This window comes from Cervus elaphus, chromosome 21 (assembly GCF_910594005.1).
Source record: "Cervus elaphus chromosome 21, mCerEla1.1, whole genome shotgun sequence".
Lineage (NCBI taxonomy): Eukaryota > Metazoa > Chordata > Mammalia > Artiodactyla > Cervidae > Cervus > Cervus elaphus.
The window spans coordinates 76,835,883-76,853,981 of NC_057835.1; the positions used below are offsets into that span (position 1 = coordinate 76,835,883).

The 18,099-nt window shown below is 39.8% G+C and overlaps 1 protein-coding gene across 7 annotated transcripts in view; it reads right to left on the bottom strand.

The window, feature by feature from the left end:
- The window catches only part of WWP1 (WW domain containing E3 ubiquitin protein ligase 1), a 136,645-nt gene that overhangs the window by 7,838 nt on the left and 110,708 nt on the right, over nucleotides 1-18,099 (bottom strand). For all 7 annotated transcript variants that reach the window (XM_043880062.1, XM_043880060.1, XM_043880063.1 and 4 more), the window contains 6 exons: nucleotides 16,649-16,782; nucleotides 16,419-16,559; nucleotides 15,583-15,703; nucleotides 8,093-8,197; nucleotides 5,640-5,736; nucleotides 5,152-5,224 (listed from right to left, as the gene is read on the bottom strand). In XM_043880062.1, the coding sequence (XP_043735997.1) occupies nucleotides 5,152-5,224; nucleotides 5,640-5,736; nucleotides 8,093-8,197; nucleotides 15,583-15,703; nucleotides 16,419-16,559; nucleotides 16,649-16,782 (671 nt within the window). The remainder of the gene's footprint in view (nucleotides 1-5,151; nucleotides 5,225-5,639; nucleotides 5,737-8,092; nucleotides 8,198-15,582; nucleotides 15,704-16,418; nucleotides 16,560-16,648; nucleotides 16,783-18,099) is intronic.

Sequence of the window (18,099 nt, forward strand, 5' to 3'; positions counted from 1 at the left end):
TGAGCTATCATGTTCTGTGCTGGTTTACAAAAGGACAAAAACATACTAAAAATACTCATCTTTTGCTGAGTACACACTATGTGAATGTCAGAATACCGTTTTAGTTTGGCTTTTTAGTTGCACTTAGAGGAACGTTTGCTACTTCTATCTTCCCATATGTAAAAAGGGAGCGGAGAAGTACCCCCACTAGCTTGCTTCACACGCACGTCAGCTGCTGTCCCGTATCCTGAGAGCTGCCACCTCTCCAAGCAAAGCCCTGGCACCGCAGCAGGGGGACCCCACCCGAGGGCCATCGGGACCGCTTCCCCACAGACTGCAGACACAGCGCCACGCCCCGGGAGTCTCTCTGGGTCCTCTTTTCACCGAAGTCCTCACCCCAGTCCTGGCCTCCTCTACGTCCCCCGGTCTGAACAGTATCTCCTCCTGTGCCCTCCATCTCGCATTCCAGTCCGTTCTTCTGAACTTCTACTACATGATGTGCAGGCTTCTACTGTCTTAACGGGCTTTCCTGGTGGCTCAGATGGTAAAGAATCTGCCTGCAAATGCAGGAGAGCTGGGTTTGATCCCTGAGTCGGGAAGATCCCCTGGAGACAGTCTTAACAACTCCTCTCTTGCCTTCACTGGTATTTAGCTAGTCTGAAACAGCCCATTTCTTTCGCAGCCAGCCAACACTCTCCTCCTCTGAGGCAAATGATCTGGCTGTGAAGCCTCCCTTTTGCACTCTTGCCGTCCCCTCCTTCCTGATACGTTCCTTCACGCTGACACCTCTGCCACTCAGGTGACACGCAAGGCTACGGCCTCCCAGGGCTTGGCCCTTCTTCAGGGATCTGTTCCTCTGCTTCAGTATCATACCTTGAACTTGGTCAGCAGCAGCAAAGGGAATTATTAACTAAAACACTCTATTCTCTGATTATCTGTTTTCCCCAACTTAATTCAATCAAAATGCCAACCTGTTAACCCAATGCTTTCTCACCTACCTTGTCCACAGACTCTTCTGATCTTCACCTCTTAAGCCACAGCCCATCATTATAAGTATTAGGTTGGTGCAAAGGTAACTGTGGTTTTGGCACTGTTGAAATTGCCGTTTGATACTGGGATACATTCTCGATAAATGTGGTTATGTTATACATCACTTTAACACACATTTCTCGCTTTATGTTTTTTGGCTAATGATTACTTGCTGTTTATTTTATATTTACTTTAGACTATGGAAAGGATGTTAGACAAAAAGCAAATTCAAGTGATTGCCTTATTTGATTTCAAAATGAGCCGTAAAGCAGTGGAGACAACTTGCAGTATCAACAACGCATCTGGCCCAGGAACTGCTAATGCACGCACAGTGCAGTGGTGTTTCAAGAAGTTATGCAGAGGAAACGAGAGCCTTGAAGATGAGGACCGTAGTGGCTGGTCATTGGAAGTTACAATGACCAACTGAGAAGATCATCGAAGCTGATCCTCTTACCACTGCAGAAGTGGCTGAAGAACTCAGCGTTGACCAGTCCACGGTCATTCCGCATTTGACGCAATGTGGAAAGGTGAAAAGACTCAAGAAGTGGGTGCCTCGTGAGCTGACTGAAAATTAAAAAAACTGTTGTTCTGAAATGCCATCTTCTCTTATTCTAGGCAACAACACACCATTTCTCGCCTGGATTATGACGTGTGATTCATCAGATTTATTAAGCAGATTTATATGACAACCAGCAACGACCAGCTCAGTGGCTGGTCTGAGAAGAAGCTCCAAAGCACTTCTTAAAGCCACACTTGCACCAAAAAAAGTCACGGTCAAATACAAAAAAAGGGGAAGAAAAAAGGTCATGGTCACTGTTTGGAGGTCTGCGCCTGTCTGATCCATTACAACTTTCTGAATCGCGGTGAAACCATCCATTACATCTGAGCTCAGCAAATCCACGAGATGCACCGAAAACTGCGACGTCTGCAGGCAGCACCGGCCAACTGAAAGGGCCCATTCTCCACGACAACACCCGGCCACACGCTGCACAACCCGCGCTTCAAAAGCTGAACGAACTGCGCTACGAAGTTCTGCCTCATCCACCACATTCACCTGACCTCTCACCGACTGACTACCACTTCTTCAAGCATCTCCACAACATTCTGCAGGGAAAATGCTTCCACAACCAGCAGGAGGCAGAAAATGCTTTCCCCAAGAGTTCATCTAATCCCGAAGTATGGATTTTTACGTTACAGGAATAGACAAAACTTATTTCTCACTGGCAAAAATGTGTTGACTGTAATGGTTCCTATTTTGATTAACAAAGATGTGTTTGAGCCTAGTTACAATGATTTAAAATTCATGGTCTAAAACTGCAATTACTTTTGCACCAGTCTAATACTTTATAAAGGTCATGGTCCATCTTTATAATCAATACCTTGCAAATGCTTTAACATCTTATTTCTCCTTTTTGAACTTACTCAAACTCTGAATGAATTCAGCCTTCTACTTTCTCATTCCTTGTACCTTATCAGTTGAAAACTACTGCAGGGGAAATCTGATGACTTCCCATGAACTACTAGACACGAGTGGGCAATCCAACACTGCCCAGCATTCTTAGCCATGTTTCTCTAGAAACGCTTGTCTAGTCCCTGACAACTCGCCCTTTCTTTCTCCTTCCAAGTCTTTCCCTTCCTCATTGTTAGCCAGTGACTTCACCTTATAAATACTTGGAGGAAACAAATCAACAGTTGATCAACTCTTTTCCTTCACAAAATCTGGAATCTATCTATAGTTTATACCCAACTTTTCTTCCTCTTCTGTTACAACAAAGGAAATGTTCTTGTTTTCATCAAAAGTGAATTCCGTAACTCACACTCAGAATCCCAGTTCTTTCCATCTTCCTTAAGGAATTATCTCCTTTGGTTATGAACTCTCTGTCCCCTCACTCAACAATCTCTCCTCCATTGGACTCACCAATTTAATCTAACCTGGTGTTCTTAAAAGTTTTTGGTGAACAGATCCCTTTTTCACATCTAAAAATATCAAGAAATACAAAAGCTTTTTGTTTATGTGAATTATAGCTATTGATATTTACCATAAGTTATATTTTAAAAATAATTTACTTTGAAAATGAAAGTAAACTTATTTTTATGAAAAAAAAAAATGACCGTTTTCAAAAAAGTAGTGAAAAGAGTGACCCCATTTCATATTTTTGCAAATCACTTTAATGTCTGGTTTAAAAAAAGACATCTGAATTCTAATACCTATGTGTTTATACTATCAAACTGTGTTGTTTTGGATTAAGTATATGAAAACTGTCCCCATACAGATATGCAGTTAGAAAACAGAGATGTATGCAAGTAATTTTTTTTCCAGATAATTGTGGATATTATTCTTTGATAATATACTAAGTTTGACAAGATTATGCATAATATGGGTTTTGAAATCATATCAAAGAATACTCTGTATTCTGTTATATGAAATCCACTGGTTTATTTTGCACTTTGAATGTTTTTCCCATGCATGAGTTTATAATATCATGTATCAGTTATTTGGAAATATAGGTTCACCAAGTTATAATGAATTTTCAAATATTAAAAGTCTTGGGAGGCTGTAAAGTTGAATATACAGTTTTCCAAAATTCTGATTTTTGTATGAAACCTCAATTTTATCATCACCAACAAATGCTGTTAGTTGTTTTCCTTAAAGTGATGAGCTTTTATTTAATTTTCAAGAAAAAAGTCTGAATGAAATCGTCTGTTATGTTTTCAAGTAAAAAGAGCATTGCACACAAAAAAAAGCAAGCTCTTCAGCTTTCAACTCAACAACTGCCTAAAAGCTTATTCTCAGGACAAAAACCAGTGTTTTATGTAGACTTGCCATTTATTTTGTCATACAGAATATTAAAAAAAAAACTAAACACATACTTCAAGTGTGAAGATTTAATAAAGTTAATAGTTTTTACCACTTCATAATCAACAACTGTCAATAAGCTTGGCCTTTTCTTTCCTTTTTTTTTAAACTTCAAATGTGGTGAAGTTGAAACTTCAAATGTGCGGTGTTGAAAAATGCAGAGATAGCAGTTCGATGTCACTGCCTTGACCCGTGCTAAGTCAACAGCTGCTGACCCACCATTACTTTGGTACCACAAGTGCAAATGTCAAAACAATAAAGGCAAAAAAGGACAGTGTGAAAACTGGCTGTGACCTCCTGAAAGCAGCACACAGCCTCAGGCCAGCACCATCTTCTGGACGGCTGACAGCTCTGACCTCCCTGCACTCACTCACCCAATTCCCACCATCCCCCTGGGCCAGAGTAATTTTCCTTAGATAGCATTATTCCTATTTAAGACTCCTCAATGGCTTCTCACTGTCTTTAGAATCTAATTGCTCGTCATAGCCTATTAACCCAACCCACTCCAGTACTCTTGCCTGGAAAATCCCATGGACGGAGGAGCCTGGTAGGTTGCAGTCCATGGGGTCGCAAAGAGTCAGACACGACTGAGCGACTTCACTTTCACTTTTCAGTTTCACGCACTGGAGAAGGAAATGGCAACCCACTCCAGTGTTCTTGCCCGGAGAATCCCAGGGATGGGGGAGCCTGGTGGGCTGCTATCTATGGGGTCGCACAGAGTCGAACATGACTGAAGCGACTTAGCAGCAATGTACCCCTGCCCCCATTTCCAAATTCTTTTATCCTCCTCCTCTGAATCATTAAGTTCCATTCATACCAAGTCATCTTTTATTTCTGTAAAAAATACCTATACAAAGTATACACTCCCCATTTCTTCCCACAGAATGCTATTCATCAGACTCAACTTAAACATCACTGTTTCTAAGAAACTTCCCTGACCATCCAATCTGGTGGGGATTCCTCTCCAGCTGTTCTCCTGGTTCCCTTTAAAGGACTCCCAGCATTCGTAAAGAGGTGTTCACCTGTTTGTCTGCGTGCCCCCACCCCCAATGGAGCACAAACTTCATAAAAGGCAGGGAGCACTTCAATCTTATTTTATACCTAGTGGGCACTCTAAATATTTGTTGAATCAATGGATGCATTTCTTGAGTATTTATATTAACCAGTCACTCTAAAGTGTTTAGTTATAGAGTGCTATATTAATCAGTAAAAACTGAAATTCTGACTACTTTAATGAATCAACAATTATACTCAGTCACTGTCCTATTTAAGATTTTTGAACTTACCATGTGTGGCTTCTTGGTAACCAAGTGTCTTTGCCAACTTTTTCAATGCAAAATTTTTGAGGCCCATTACTTCCTAAATCAGGAAAATATGACAAAATTTATTTGGTCCTTTAAACTTTTTAGTTTTGACAACCAGTCAAACCAGAACATGTCACAGAATCACCATGAATTATACAGAATAAACTATACTGTAAGTGGCTTCTGCCCAGAGAAGCTTCTTAATGCTGCAGAGATCCAGCAATGGGAATCACAACGTAGAAAGATCAGTGTCTACAGAATCGTGCTTCCTTCACAAAGCAATGGCCAACCAGCCTCTGAGAGCAGACTTGCATACCTATCTTACAAATGTACTTGATATTAACCATTAATTTGTCTTTCTTTCAGTAGATGCCCTACATAAAGCACAGAAGAATAATCCTTAGGCTTAAGTCTGCTGTGTGTTTAAACGCATTTATCACAGAATTATTTACGGAGAAAACTGCACTTACCCATGAGCTCAGCAAATCCTCCAAGAGGTAAACGGCAGGTTCCAGTGACAAACTGCAGGAGTCGCATTCTCACTTCATTGTCTGTCTCCTTCACAAACTGCATAACAAAATCAAGTTTACTTTAAGACCTGGTGGAAATTATTTGTACCAAGAAATCCATACGTGTAATTCTATTTCTAATTTCAAGTTAACTTACAACTCTTGTATTGATTTCGAAGCCCAATTTCCTATTTTTAGGAGGAAAATGAAAACAGAGGATGCGCCATATGTTTTTTGCGTATTCGGCCCTAACGACGATGCTATGAGACAGGTACTATCATTAGCATCCCCACTATACATGTAAGAAGACGGAGGCCAGGCTTCCCTGGTGGCTCAGTGGTAAAGAACCCACCTGCCGATGCAGGAGACACGGGTTCGATCCCTGATCTGGAAGATCCCAGGTGCCGTGCAGCAACTAAGCCCGTGGGCCACAGATACTGAGCCTGTGCTCTAGATACCAGGAGCCACAACCTCTGAGCCCACAGGCCACGACTACAGAAGCCCTCGCGCCCCAGAGCCCCTGCTCTGCAACAGAGGGGACATCGCCATGGGAAGCCTGCGCACCACAGCTGGAGGGGAGCCCCTGCTCGTCGCAAGTCGAGAAAAGCCCGTGTGCAGCAAGAGACGCAGCACAGTCAAAAACAGACAAGTAATCAGAAAAAAAGAAAATGGAGGCCTGGAGAGGTGAAAGAATTTGTCCTTCTCGAGCTGCTACTAAGTGGCTGAACTAACGTTTGAACTCAGGTCTGACTGAGCTCTAAAGCTCTGTTACCCTGACCTGAGCTGACTACCCTGCAAGCTACCGACGGTGAACAAATCCTTCTCAAGCGCCACCCTCAGCAATTTGTGATATTGTCTGTCACTAAACACCACTTTCCCAACTGTGTTCTTCATACTTGAAAACCCACAGTATGCATTCTTCTAAATGTGTATCTCTTGATGGACTCTTTCTTTTCAAAGTGGACATAGACAGGTAATGTGAAATACTGATCGGAATTGCTCTGAGTGTCTTACAACAGAAGGCAAGGAATTCAGGGGTCAGTGTGAGAGCAGAAACGTATCTTAAAGACAAAGAGACTAAACTTTAGGAACAATAAGACAAAACGTTGTGCTAAATACGAAAACTCTTTCTGCACAGAACTGTGCTGAGGTAACGTTTCATCAAGACATAGAAATGGAGGTGAGCAGAGCTGGCATAAACCTCACCACTTTCCCCAGAACAAACCCCATGTGAGTGAGCGAGTGAGTGAAGTTGCTCAGTCATGTCCGACTCTTTGCGACCCCATGGGCCATAGCCCGCCAAGCTCCTCTGTGCATGGAATTTTCCAGGCAAGAATACAGGAGTGGGTTGCCATTTCCTTCTCCAAGGAAATCCCATTTAGAAAACACAACTATTCATTTGGATTTACATAACCCAGTGCTTAAGCTCCTCAGGTATACAGACAGAAATGCCCAAAGGGAGTGTCAGGGAACAAAAGGAACAAGGAAGTTGGTAAAGAGCCAAAAGGGAGGAGACAGACACTTGCACATACTCTGTATGCGATGCAATTCTGAGGTCTTAGGTTTGCAAACGGGGTTATTCCTGCTTTTCATTTACTTTTCACAATAACTAACGTGTGCACACGGGGTGGAACTCAGGCAGGAGGGCGCGGCGGGAAGAACAGCCGCAGGCACACCTCTGCCTCGGGCGGCTCTCTGCCCGGGCGCCCGCCACCTCAGAGGCTGGACGCCTACACTAGCAGACAGTCTATATAGATATTTCCCTTTAAGTCAAATAATACATACAACTTCCTTCCAACCTTAATACTGTATTGAAAAACATTATTCTCCAATATTTTTGTTAATTTGCATTAAGAAAAAGAACGACAAAAAGGTATGGAATTACAGAACGGATATATTACAATTTATTTACTCAGTTGCCCTGATGGACAGGGAGAGAGGGAGGGAGGGAGGGGAAGAGGGAGGGAAAGAGAGGGGGAGAGAAAAAGGAAGGGAAAGAAAAGTCATTCTTGAACATTATCCTCTAGAGTCTTCTAATTTGCTGGCAAATTATCACCTTGAGAGGAATTAAGTATTTTCATTGACTTTCTCATTAAATACATATTCCTTTTTTACTTCCAAAATTAAGCAGAATTTATAGAATACTTTCATACTACTAGAAAAAAATGTTACACCTAAAACCATTACCATTAACCTATTATTTAAAGATGATCATTTGTTCTTTCATTTAGGAAATAAGAAATGCAAAATCCATTAACAAGTATTTACACTATCCACTTTTAATTTAAAATTCAAAGACTAAATATCATGTCCAAAAGCAGTCTCAACCTTAAAAATGAACTGTTTTCAAATTACCACTTCATCAGAAAACATTTTCTTTCAGTAGTTAGTTTCAAAAAGATAAAAGCAGATACCTGCCAAAACCAAATGATCTGCTTGCTGTTTCTGGTATAATGTCGATACACAGTGTTTCTCTGCCAATCTGTCAGGTCAACCTCCTGCATGCCACACAACATAACCTGGGAAACGAGCGCAGTATTAGGTCAGAGTCAAGATTTAGTGAAGAGAGTAACCACAGGACTGAGATCTGCTAATGCCCAGCTGTGCACATGCATAATCATGTCAATGCGATGTGTACATCAAATAATGATCATAGTAAAGCAAGTCTAACTAAATTGTGTGGCAATTTAACATGCAAAATTCTTTGGTTCTTATCTTATTCATGTTTACTGAACTTAAAAACATTCAAAAGTAACCATTCTTCGAGAGAAACATCGGCTATACAAAAATAATCACTTTTCTACACATATATCCCAAATCACATACATTACAAATAAATTTTAAACATAAATTTCTGGTTCTTCTTCTTTCTCTTAATCTATGCTACCTTACCTACTTAAAATTAAAAATATACTAACCTCCTGTTATTCATCTATCCAGGCTTTGAGAATAAAATATTCTAGATATGTAAAATTTTCAAATAACTCTAGTTTATTATATATGGGATGAAAACTATTTTGGGCATAATAAACTGTACAATACTTTATTTCTCATATCAACTATGATCTATAATGTACACACAATAAAGCGTGCATATTTTAAGTACAGAGTTAGGTGCATTTTGACAGAAGTATATACATGTTAACCACCTCCATAATCAAGAGGTAGAATATTTGTTCTGTCCCTTGTCGCAGTTAACCACCGCCATCCTCACCCCTGGCCCCAGGTGATGGGTGGTTTCACCACAGACTAGATTTCCGAACACAGCAGGCACACTACACTCATCTCTCTCTTTTCTGTTTTCTCTTCTCGCCAGTAGAATGTTTATGAGATTCATTCACGCTGTGACGGGTACCAGTGGTTCTTTCACATTGCTGACAGGTCTTTCATTATGTAAATATACAACTTATTTATCCATTCTCTTGTTGATGGACATTTAGGTTACTTCAAATTTTTGATTTTGATGAATAAAACTGTGATGAACATTTATGGAGAAGTTCTTCTGTGAACATATATATTTCATTTCCACATGAGTAAACACCTACTAGTGGAACCGCTAGGACATAAGGCTGAGGCATGTTTAACAGTGACAATTCATTTAGTTTGAATCTGTATTTCCCCAATGATTAGTAAGCATCTCCCCCTGTTTATATGCCATCAATAGAGCTTCCTTAAAGAAGTGCGTCTTTGTCCACTTAAAAATTGTTTTTTTATTGAGTGACAGGTTTTTAATATAGTCTGGATATAACACCTTTGTCTCAAGAGTTTCTCTCAGCAGGCAGGTTGCCTTTTCATTTACTTGACAGCATCTTTTGAGGAGAGGTTTTTAATTTTGATGAAGTCCAACATCCTTTGTGTTCTTCCTAAGACACTTCGGTCTAGACTAAGATTTTTCTACTATACTATATTTTTAGTTTTCATATTTATGTTCATAATTTATTTCAAATTAATCTTTATAAGCTGACTTGGGGTCAAAATTAATTTTCTTCTATATGAATATCAAGTTAATCCAGAATCATTTGTTTAAGACTTTTCCCCTTTCCCCATCAAAATATATTAGTACTTTTGATGAAAATAATGACAATATATATGTGGATCTATTTTGGATTCTAATTAAAGTGTTCCACTGACCTATTTGTCTATCCTCACACAAATATCACACTACCTTAATTACTATGGCTTATAAAAATTCTTGACATCAGGTAGTAAACATCCTGTAAGATTTGTCCTTTTTCAACAATGTTTTGGCTAATCTAGAACCCGTGCATTTTCTTGTAATTTTAGAACTAGCCCATCAATTTCTACAGAAAATTCTACCAGGATGTTGATTGGATTGTGTTGTTTGGAGAAAACTGATATTTACAATACTGAATCTTCCAATACATATCATGAAATATCTCTCCACTTATTAAAATTTTAATTTTTCTCAGCAATGCTTCCAGTTTTTAGGATAGAGTTCTTACATGCCCTTGGCTAAATTTGTTCATTTTTTTTTTTAATGCATTAGTAAACGAAACTTCAAAGTTTCAATTTATGTTTGCTGCTAGCATGCAGAAGATACACAATTGATTTTTTAAATTACTGAGCTTGCACCCTACAGTGAATTATTAAAATTCATTATCATTTCTGGTTGTTTTTTGATAGGTCCCTTAGGATTTTCTAAGTTGACAATCATGTTATCATCTGTGAATAAAGGCAGTTTTACTTCTTTCCAAACTTTATGCTTTTTGCTTCTACTTCTGCCTTATTGATTGCACTGGCTTCGGAATATGGTACAATGTAGAACACAAGTGGTGAGAGTGGACATCATTGAGTTCCCAATCTCAGTGAGAAATATTCAAGATATCACTATCAGAATGATATTAGGATTTATCTTTTTTGTTTATGCCCTTTATCAAAATGAGAAGGCTGCCTTCTATTCCTAGTGTGATGAAGAGTTCTTATACAGAATGACTGTTTTATCTTCTTACAAATAGATTTTAACCTGTAAAAAGGGGCATGATTATGGATAACCTTTCTTTTGGATAATGGTGTAAATATTCTTTATTGTGGTATTATTCATGGTTAAAAGAGACAACGAATGGGAGTAGAAGAAACAAGAGAAAGACAAAACAAAACAAATTTTATTTCCTCACAGCTCTGTACTGTGAGCCAAAAGCAAATCAGGCTCCTTGTCTGTGTTAGAAAATTATCATGTAGCCAGACTATTTCACAAGGTGTCCTGTGAGAAGCCTGTAAGCGCTACCAAGGTGATATGCACCTATTAATATCTTTCTTTATCTGCCGCTTTAGTTTCCTATCAGTTCTGATGTCAGGCTCTTGTCGTAACATCCCTCTCTCACTGAGTGGGCCCCTAAGACAGCAGTTCTTAACCAAGGGTATGGAGTATTTTAGATGTATGCATTTTGAGGATGCAAAATTGTTTCATTTTCTTCAGATTCTTAATAAAGTTGGTCATTTAAAAAATGATTAATACTACTCTAAAAAGTATCTTCCATTCTACCAATGCATTTCTGCTAATTTGTGTAAGCAAGCTGTTAGGAAAGAGACGTTAACTAACGTTTACAGAGTCTGCCTGCAATTCAGGCTCTGAGTCCTGATTTTTCATGTAATTCCCATGTCAGAGTTTCTAGAAGGCTAATTCCTACATAGGAATATTACTGTATAAAATTTAAAATGCTAATTTTTTTCATATGCACATTTTGATTACAGGACAAACTAAGTTCTTAACAGAGGACGCAGGATGGCTGAAGTTAAAATACTGCCCCCAAAAGGTGGCAGAGGGGAAATGCAAGCACTTTCCTAAATGGCCCTCCCTACGGTCTAATCTACATGGGGGAGACTTGGAGAATTCACAATAACTAATCGTCAGGGACACATAAAGCAAAGCCACAGTGAGCTACCACCTCATACTATTATTAATGGAACTGTTACTATTAAAAACAAAAACAGAAAATAACAAGTATAGACAAAGATGTGGAGAAGTTGGAAGCCTTACATACATTTGGTGGGAATGGAAAATGGTACAGTTGCTATGGAAAACGGTAGCGGTTCTTCAAGAAGTTAAATAGAGAATTACTATCTGATAGAGCAATACCACTCCTGAGTATATACTCAAAAGAACTGAAAGCAGGGTCTCAAAGAGTATTCTGTACACTCATGTTCATAGCAGCATTATTCACAATCACCAAAAGGTGGAATGAAGACAAAGATGCAGTGACTGATGAATGGATAAAGAAAATACACACATATATGTATTATGTATATCAGTTGTGACCTCTGTGATTTATCAGTTGACTCTTTGTGACCCCATGGACTGCAGCACGCCAGGCTTCCCTGTCCTCCACCATCTCCCAGAGAGTGCCCAAACTCACGTCCATTGAGTTGGTGATGCCATCCAACCATCTCATCCTCTGTCATCCCTTCTTCTCCTGTCTTCAATCTTTCCCAGCATCAGGATCTTTCCAATGAGTCAGCTCTTCCAACCAGGTGGCCAAAGTACTGCAGTTTCAGCCTCAGCATCAGTCTTTCCAATGAACACCCAGGACTGATCTCCTTTAGGATGGACTGGTTGGATCTCCTTGCAGTCCAAGGGACTCTCAAGAGTCTTCTCCAACACCACAGTTTAAAAGGATCAATTCTTCGGTGCCCAACTTTCTTTATAGTCCAACTCTCACATCCATACATGACCACTGGAAAAACCATAGCTTTGACTAGACAGACCTTTGTTGGCAAAGTAATGACTCTTTTTAAAACGCTGTCTAAGTTGTCATAACTTTCCTTCCAAGGAGTAAGTGTCTTTTAATTTCATGGCTGCAGTCACCGTTGGCAGTGACTTTGGAGCCCAAGAAAATAAAGTCTGTTACTGTTTTCATTGTTTCCCAATCTATTTGCCAAGAAGTGATGGGACTGGATGCCATGATCTTAGTTTTTTGAATGTTGAGTTTTAAGCCACCTTTTTCACTCTCCTCTTTCAGCTTCATCAAGAGGATCTTTAGTTCCTTTCAGCTTTCTACCCTAAGGGTGGTGTCATCTGCATATCTGAGGTTATTGATATTTCTCCTGATAACGTTGATCCCACTTGCACTTCATCCAGTCTGGCACTTCAGTGATGTACTCTGCATAAAAGTTAAATAAACAGGGTGACAATAGACAGCCTTGACATACTCCTTTCTCAATCTGGAACCAGTCCATTGTTCCATGTCTGATTCTAACTGTTGCTTCTTGATCTGCATAGAAGCAATAGGTTTCTCAGGAGGTAGGTAAGGTGGTCTGGTATTCCCATCTCTAAGAATTTTCCCACAGTTGTGGACTACACAGTCAAAGACTTTACCCTAGTCAGTGAAGCAGAAGTAGGTGTTTTTCTGGAACTCTCTTGATTTTTCAATGATCAAATGGGTGTTGGCAATTTGATCTCTGGTTCCTCTGCCTTTTCTAAATCCAGCTTGAACATCTGGAAGTTCACGGTTCATGTACTGTTGAAGCCTAGCTTGGAGGCTTTTAAACATTACTTTGCTAGCATGTGAAATGAGTGTGCAGTAGTTTGAACATTCTTTGGCATTGACCTTCTTTGAGACTGGAATGAAAACTCAATCTCTTTTCCAGTCCTGTGGCCACAGCTGAGTTTTCCAATCCAATGGCATAGTGAGTGCAGCACTTTAACAGCATCATCTTTTAAGATCTGAAATAGCTCGGCTGGAATTCCATCACCTCCACTAGTTCTGTTGGTAGTGATGCTTCCTAAGGCCCACTTGACTTCACACCCCAAGATGTCTTACTCTAAGTGAGTGATCACACCGTCATGGTTATCTGGGTCATTAAACTCTTTTTTGTATAGTTCTTCTATGTATTCTTGTCACCTCTTCTAAATAATCTCTGCTTCTGTTAGGTCCATACTGTTTCTATCCCTTATCGTGCCCAACCTTGCATGAAATATTCCCTTCGTATCTCTAATTTTTTGAAGAGATCTCTAGTCTTTCCCATTCTATTGTTTTCCTCTGTTTCTTTACATTGTTCACTTAGGAAGGCTTTCTTATCTCCCCTTGCTATTCTTTGGAAGTCTGCATTCAGATGCGTATATCTTTCCTTTCCTTCTTTGCCTTTCACTTCTCTTCTTTTCTCAACTATTTGTAAGGCCTCCTGAGACAATCATTTTGCCTTTTTGCATTTCTTTTTCTTAGGGACAGTTTTGATCACTGCCTCCCGTACAATGTTATGAACTTCTGCCCATAGTTCTTCAGGCACTCTGCCTATCAGGTCTAATCCCTTGAGTCTATATGTCACTTCCACTGTATAATTGTAAGGGAATTGATTTAGGTCATACCTGAATGGTCTAGTGGTTTTCCCTAATTTCTTCAATTGAAGTCTGAATTTTGCAATAAGAAGTTTATGATCTAAGAGCCACAGAGTCAGCTCCTGGTCTTGTTTTTGCTAAACGTATAGAGCTTCTCCACCTTCAGCTGCAAAGAATATAATCAATTGGATTCCAGTACTGACCATCTGGTGATGTCCACGTGTAGAGTCTTCTCTTGTGTTGTTGGAAATAGGCTGCTGGCTATGACCAGTGCATTCTCTTGGCAAAAGTCTCTTAGGTTTTGCCCTGCTTCATTTTGTACTCCAAAGTCAAATCTGCCTGTTCCTCCAGGTATCTCTTGACTTCCTACTTTTGCATTCCAGTCCCCTATAATGAAAAGGACATCTTTTTTTCAGTGTTAGTCCTAGAAGATCTTATAGGTCTTCACAGAACCTGTCAACTTCAGCTTCTTCGGCATTAGTGGTTGGGGCATAGACTTGAATTACTGTGATACTGAATCGTTTGCCTTGGAAACAAACAGAGACCAGTCTTGTTTTTGAGATTGCACCCAAGTCCTGCATTTTGGACTCTTTTGTTGACTATGATGGCTACTCTATTTCTTCTAAGGGATTCTTGCCCACAGTAGTAGATATAATGGTCATCTGAATTAAATTTGCCCAATCTGGTCCATTTTAGTTCACCGATTCCTTAAATGTTAATGTTCACTCTTGCCATCTCCTGTTTGATCACTTCCGATTTACCTTGATTCATGGACCTAACATTCCAGGTTCCTATGCAATATTGCTCTTTACAGCATCAGACTTTACTTTCACCACCAGACACATCCACAACTGGACGTTGCTTCTGCTGTGGTTCAGCCTCTTCATTCCTTCTGGAGCTATTTCTCCACTCTTCTCCAGTAGCATACTGGGCACCTACTGACTGGGGAGTTCATTTTTCAGGGTCGCATGTCTTGTCTTTTCTTACTGTTTACTATATATATGTTGTTGTTGTTCAGTCACTCAGTTGTGTCTGCCTCTGCGATCCGAAGGTCTGCAGCCCATCAGGCTCCTCTGTCCATGGGATTCTCCAGCCAAGTATACTGGAGTGGGTTGCCATTTCCTCTTCCAGGATATATATGTTACTTACATATATATAGTAAATACTGAAAATATATACATATATGTTGTATATGTATACCTGTATATTGTATATATTCAGTATGAAAAAGCAAAAATTTTTTCACATGATACAATATGGATGAACCATGAGACATTATGGTAACTGAAATAAGGCAGTCACAATAAGACAAATACTGTATGGTTTCCCCTACTTGAGTTCCCCCAATTATTAGTAAGTTTGCACTCTTGAGGAGCCCTAAGAGTTGGCACTGATTGATGGTTTTGCACTATGACAGCATCACATTTGGGAGAACTGAAGACCCTTACTCAGTGCTGGAATTTTATACCCCCTAAACATTTTGATGAATCAGAGCGGACTGAAGATGGTGCCATATGTTTTTAGAGCTTGCGGACATTCTATCATAGAAGCATAACAACAGACCCTCCTCCCATTAACTTTCCCTATAATAGCAAAATAAAAGATCCTAACCTCCAATTCTTTTTCATCAAAGTACTGCAGCCACTGAAGGGGAACAACCTCATTAAAGCCATCAAGGAAAGCTTTGGTCTGTTCTTGTACTCCTCGAGAAAAACGCCACTCAGTCATTAAACTGAAAATAAAGATGGTATTTAAAAAGATGGTATTTTTTATGTAAGGTAAAAGGCTTTAAAACACAGAGTACTTCTTAACCATCATTAAAAGAGAAAGTGAAGAAAATCAGTAAGCTGTATGGACCACAGAATTTAAGTGAGCACAGTTTCAAATCAGAAGTTGTGGTGAGCACTATTAAAAGAGTAAGTCAAAAGGGGGAAGTGAAATGGAATAGGAATGAGTATTACAGTGCTAGTCAGGTGCGGCTCCAGAAGTGGTTTTGCTACTATCTACAGAGTGCCTCCATCTCCTCATCTAGAAATGAAGAAGTGCATGGGCTTTGAAAAGCCCTTCTTTAGCACCAATGTTCTCTGATTTTTGATTCAGACAAGGTAGGATGTAATACAGCAAATGGCAGTGGGAAAGTGGAGGTCATCATATACATTTTTTTTCAAGAATGTTAGTACTGTTGGGAAGAACTTAAATAAATGTATGTCAGAGGCAAGGGAAGTGGGATTTTTTTAAATTATATTTGAATTTTTGGGTGTTTTGCAACATGTTTATAAATTAAGAGGAAGATTGAGTAGAGAAAAAATAATTAAAAAGGATCACTGAAAGAGGGAATGAATGTGGAACATGTCTCCAGAGGAGTAAACAAGGCATAAAGACAAGGGTATAGAGAGACAGTTCTAAGATGCTCTGGCAGTTGTAGAAAGTAGGGACAATCACCTTACCCAATATATTCATCTTTGTTCTCCTCTGTCACTAGGATATTGGAACCTCCCAATTTCAGGTCATGTGACGTAACCTTCCCCAAAATCTCCATGTCAACGGAAAAGTACATTTCTAAGCCACATTCTTCAATGTTGTTGTCTCTGGGTGATAGAGAGATACAACCACTAATTAACAAAATATGTAAAATTGGTTTCAAGAAAATACCTTATTGAAAGATAAATCTTCAAACCTTATCCAGATAAGGGAATTATAAAATTCAGTATCGATCGATTCCAAATCCTTAATAGTCAGTTTTTTACTTAGCATACGCTTGTAGAAGGGTAACGAGAAACCAGTATCAATAAACTTCCCATGAAAAAGAGCCTGCCAAGAAAAAAAATTTTTTTTTTAATTTACAAAGTAGCAATTTTCCTATTCAGGGCACAATGATAACAGAGGTATCATAAGGCTTTACAGGCAAAAAAATACTTAATAATTAATCAGCATAAATCATGAAAACTAAAAGACTGAAGTCATGAAAACTGAAAAATAAAATATTCTATAAAATGCTAAGTATGAAAAACAAATTTAGAGTGAAAACAGTATCTCTTTAACTGAGGTCAAACACTTAGCTATGCGATGTTCTGTCAATAACTCTAAAAGAGGATGACAATGGAGCCTTATCAAACTCCCTCTTTTAAATATGTTTCATGAATTACATTAACTCTACTGGACACAGAAAAGAAGGCGTTCTAGGGCTCCCTGTGCACCTGGGAAGACCCCTCCCCAACTCCTCTCTTACCCCACAGTTGCCTGAGAGAGCCTCAGGACTAACCCTGTCCTGCCTTCACAACAGCCAACGCAGACAGCCCCAGACCTGCAGTACCTGGACTCTCACCACCATCCGCCTGGCTGCTCTGAAACCCAATTCCGTGACTCACATCTGACCCGACTTTCAAAACCATCCATGTTTTGTCCTCTCATGGTCCATCATTAGCAAAATCCCCCACATTCTCAATTCATCCTTTGAAGATCCTTTCGCATCTTGTTCCAACAGAAATCTGGTGTTTTTCTGAGGACCCTGTTTCCCTTCAGACCTCTCAGGGAGCTGGCTGTCTCTCTCCTGCCCCATCCCTGTGTCACCAAGTCTGGGAGTGGTTGTGCTGCTTCCCACCACTGATCTCACCTCCCTCCCCTGCTCCGGCCTGCAAGACCACGCCAGCCCTCTACGTTCACGGCTCACCACCCCCTACTTCCTTACTGCAGTCATCCTTAGACCTTCTGGTTTCCCCCTTTTACTCATCCAATCCCACGCTTTTTCAACACGACCGTCATCATTTTTAAGATTTCACGACCTACGCTGATGATTCTTTTACTACGCTGGCACGTTTTAATCCTTTCTGTGATCTTAGTCTTTAACTTAGTTAAATGTTCTCAACACCATGCCCTTGACACTGTTATTAGCACTGACTGCAATTCCTTCATAAATTGAATTCCAAAGCGCTCCTGACATTCCAGCTCACCACCTTCAGCAGTAAGCACCAGCAAGTTTTGACCCCATTGGGATCTAAAATAATCCAGGGAACTTGTTAGCTTGTCCCTGTCGCTCAACCCCCTTATGAAGTTATTCCTCCCCTTACTCAGTTTATCTTGAAAATTTTGGCCACACCACGTGGCATGTGGGATCTTAGTTCCCCAATC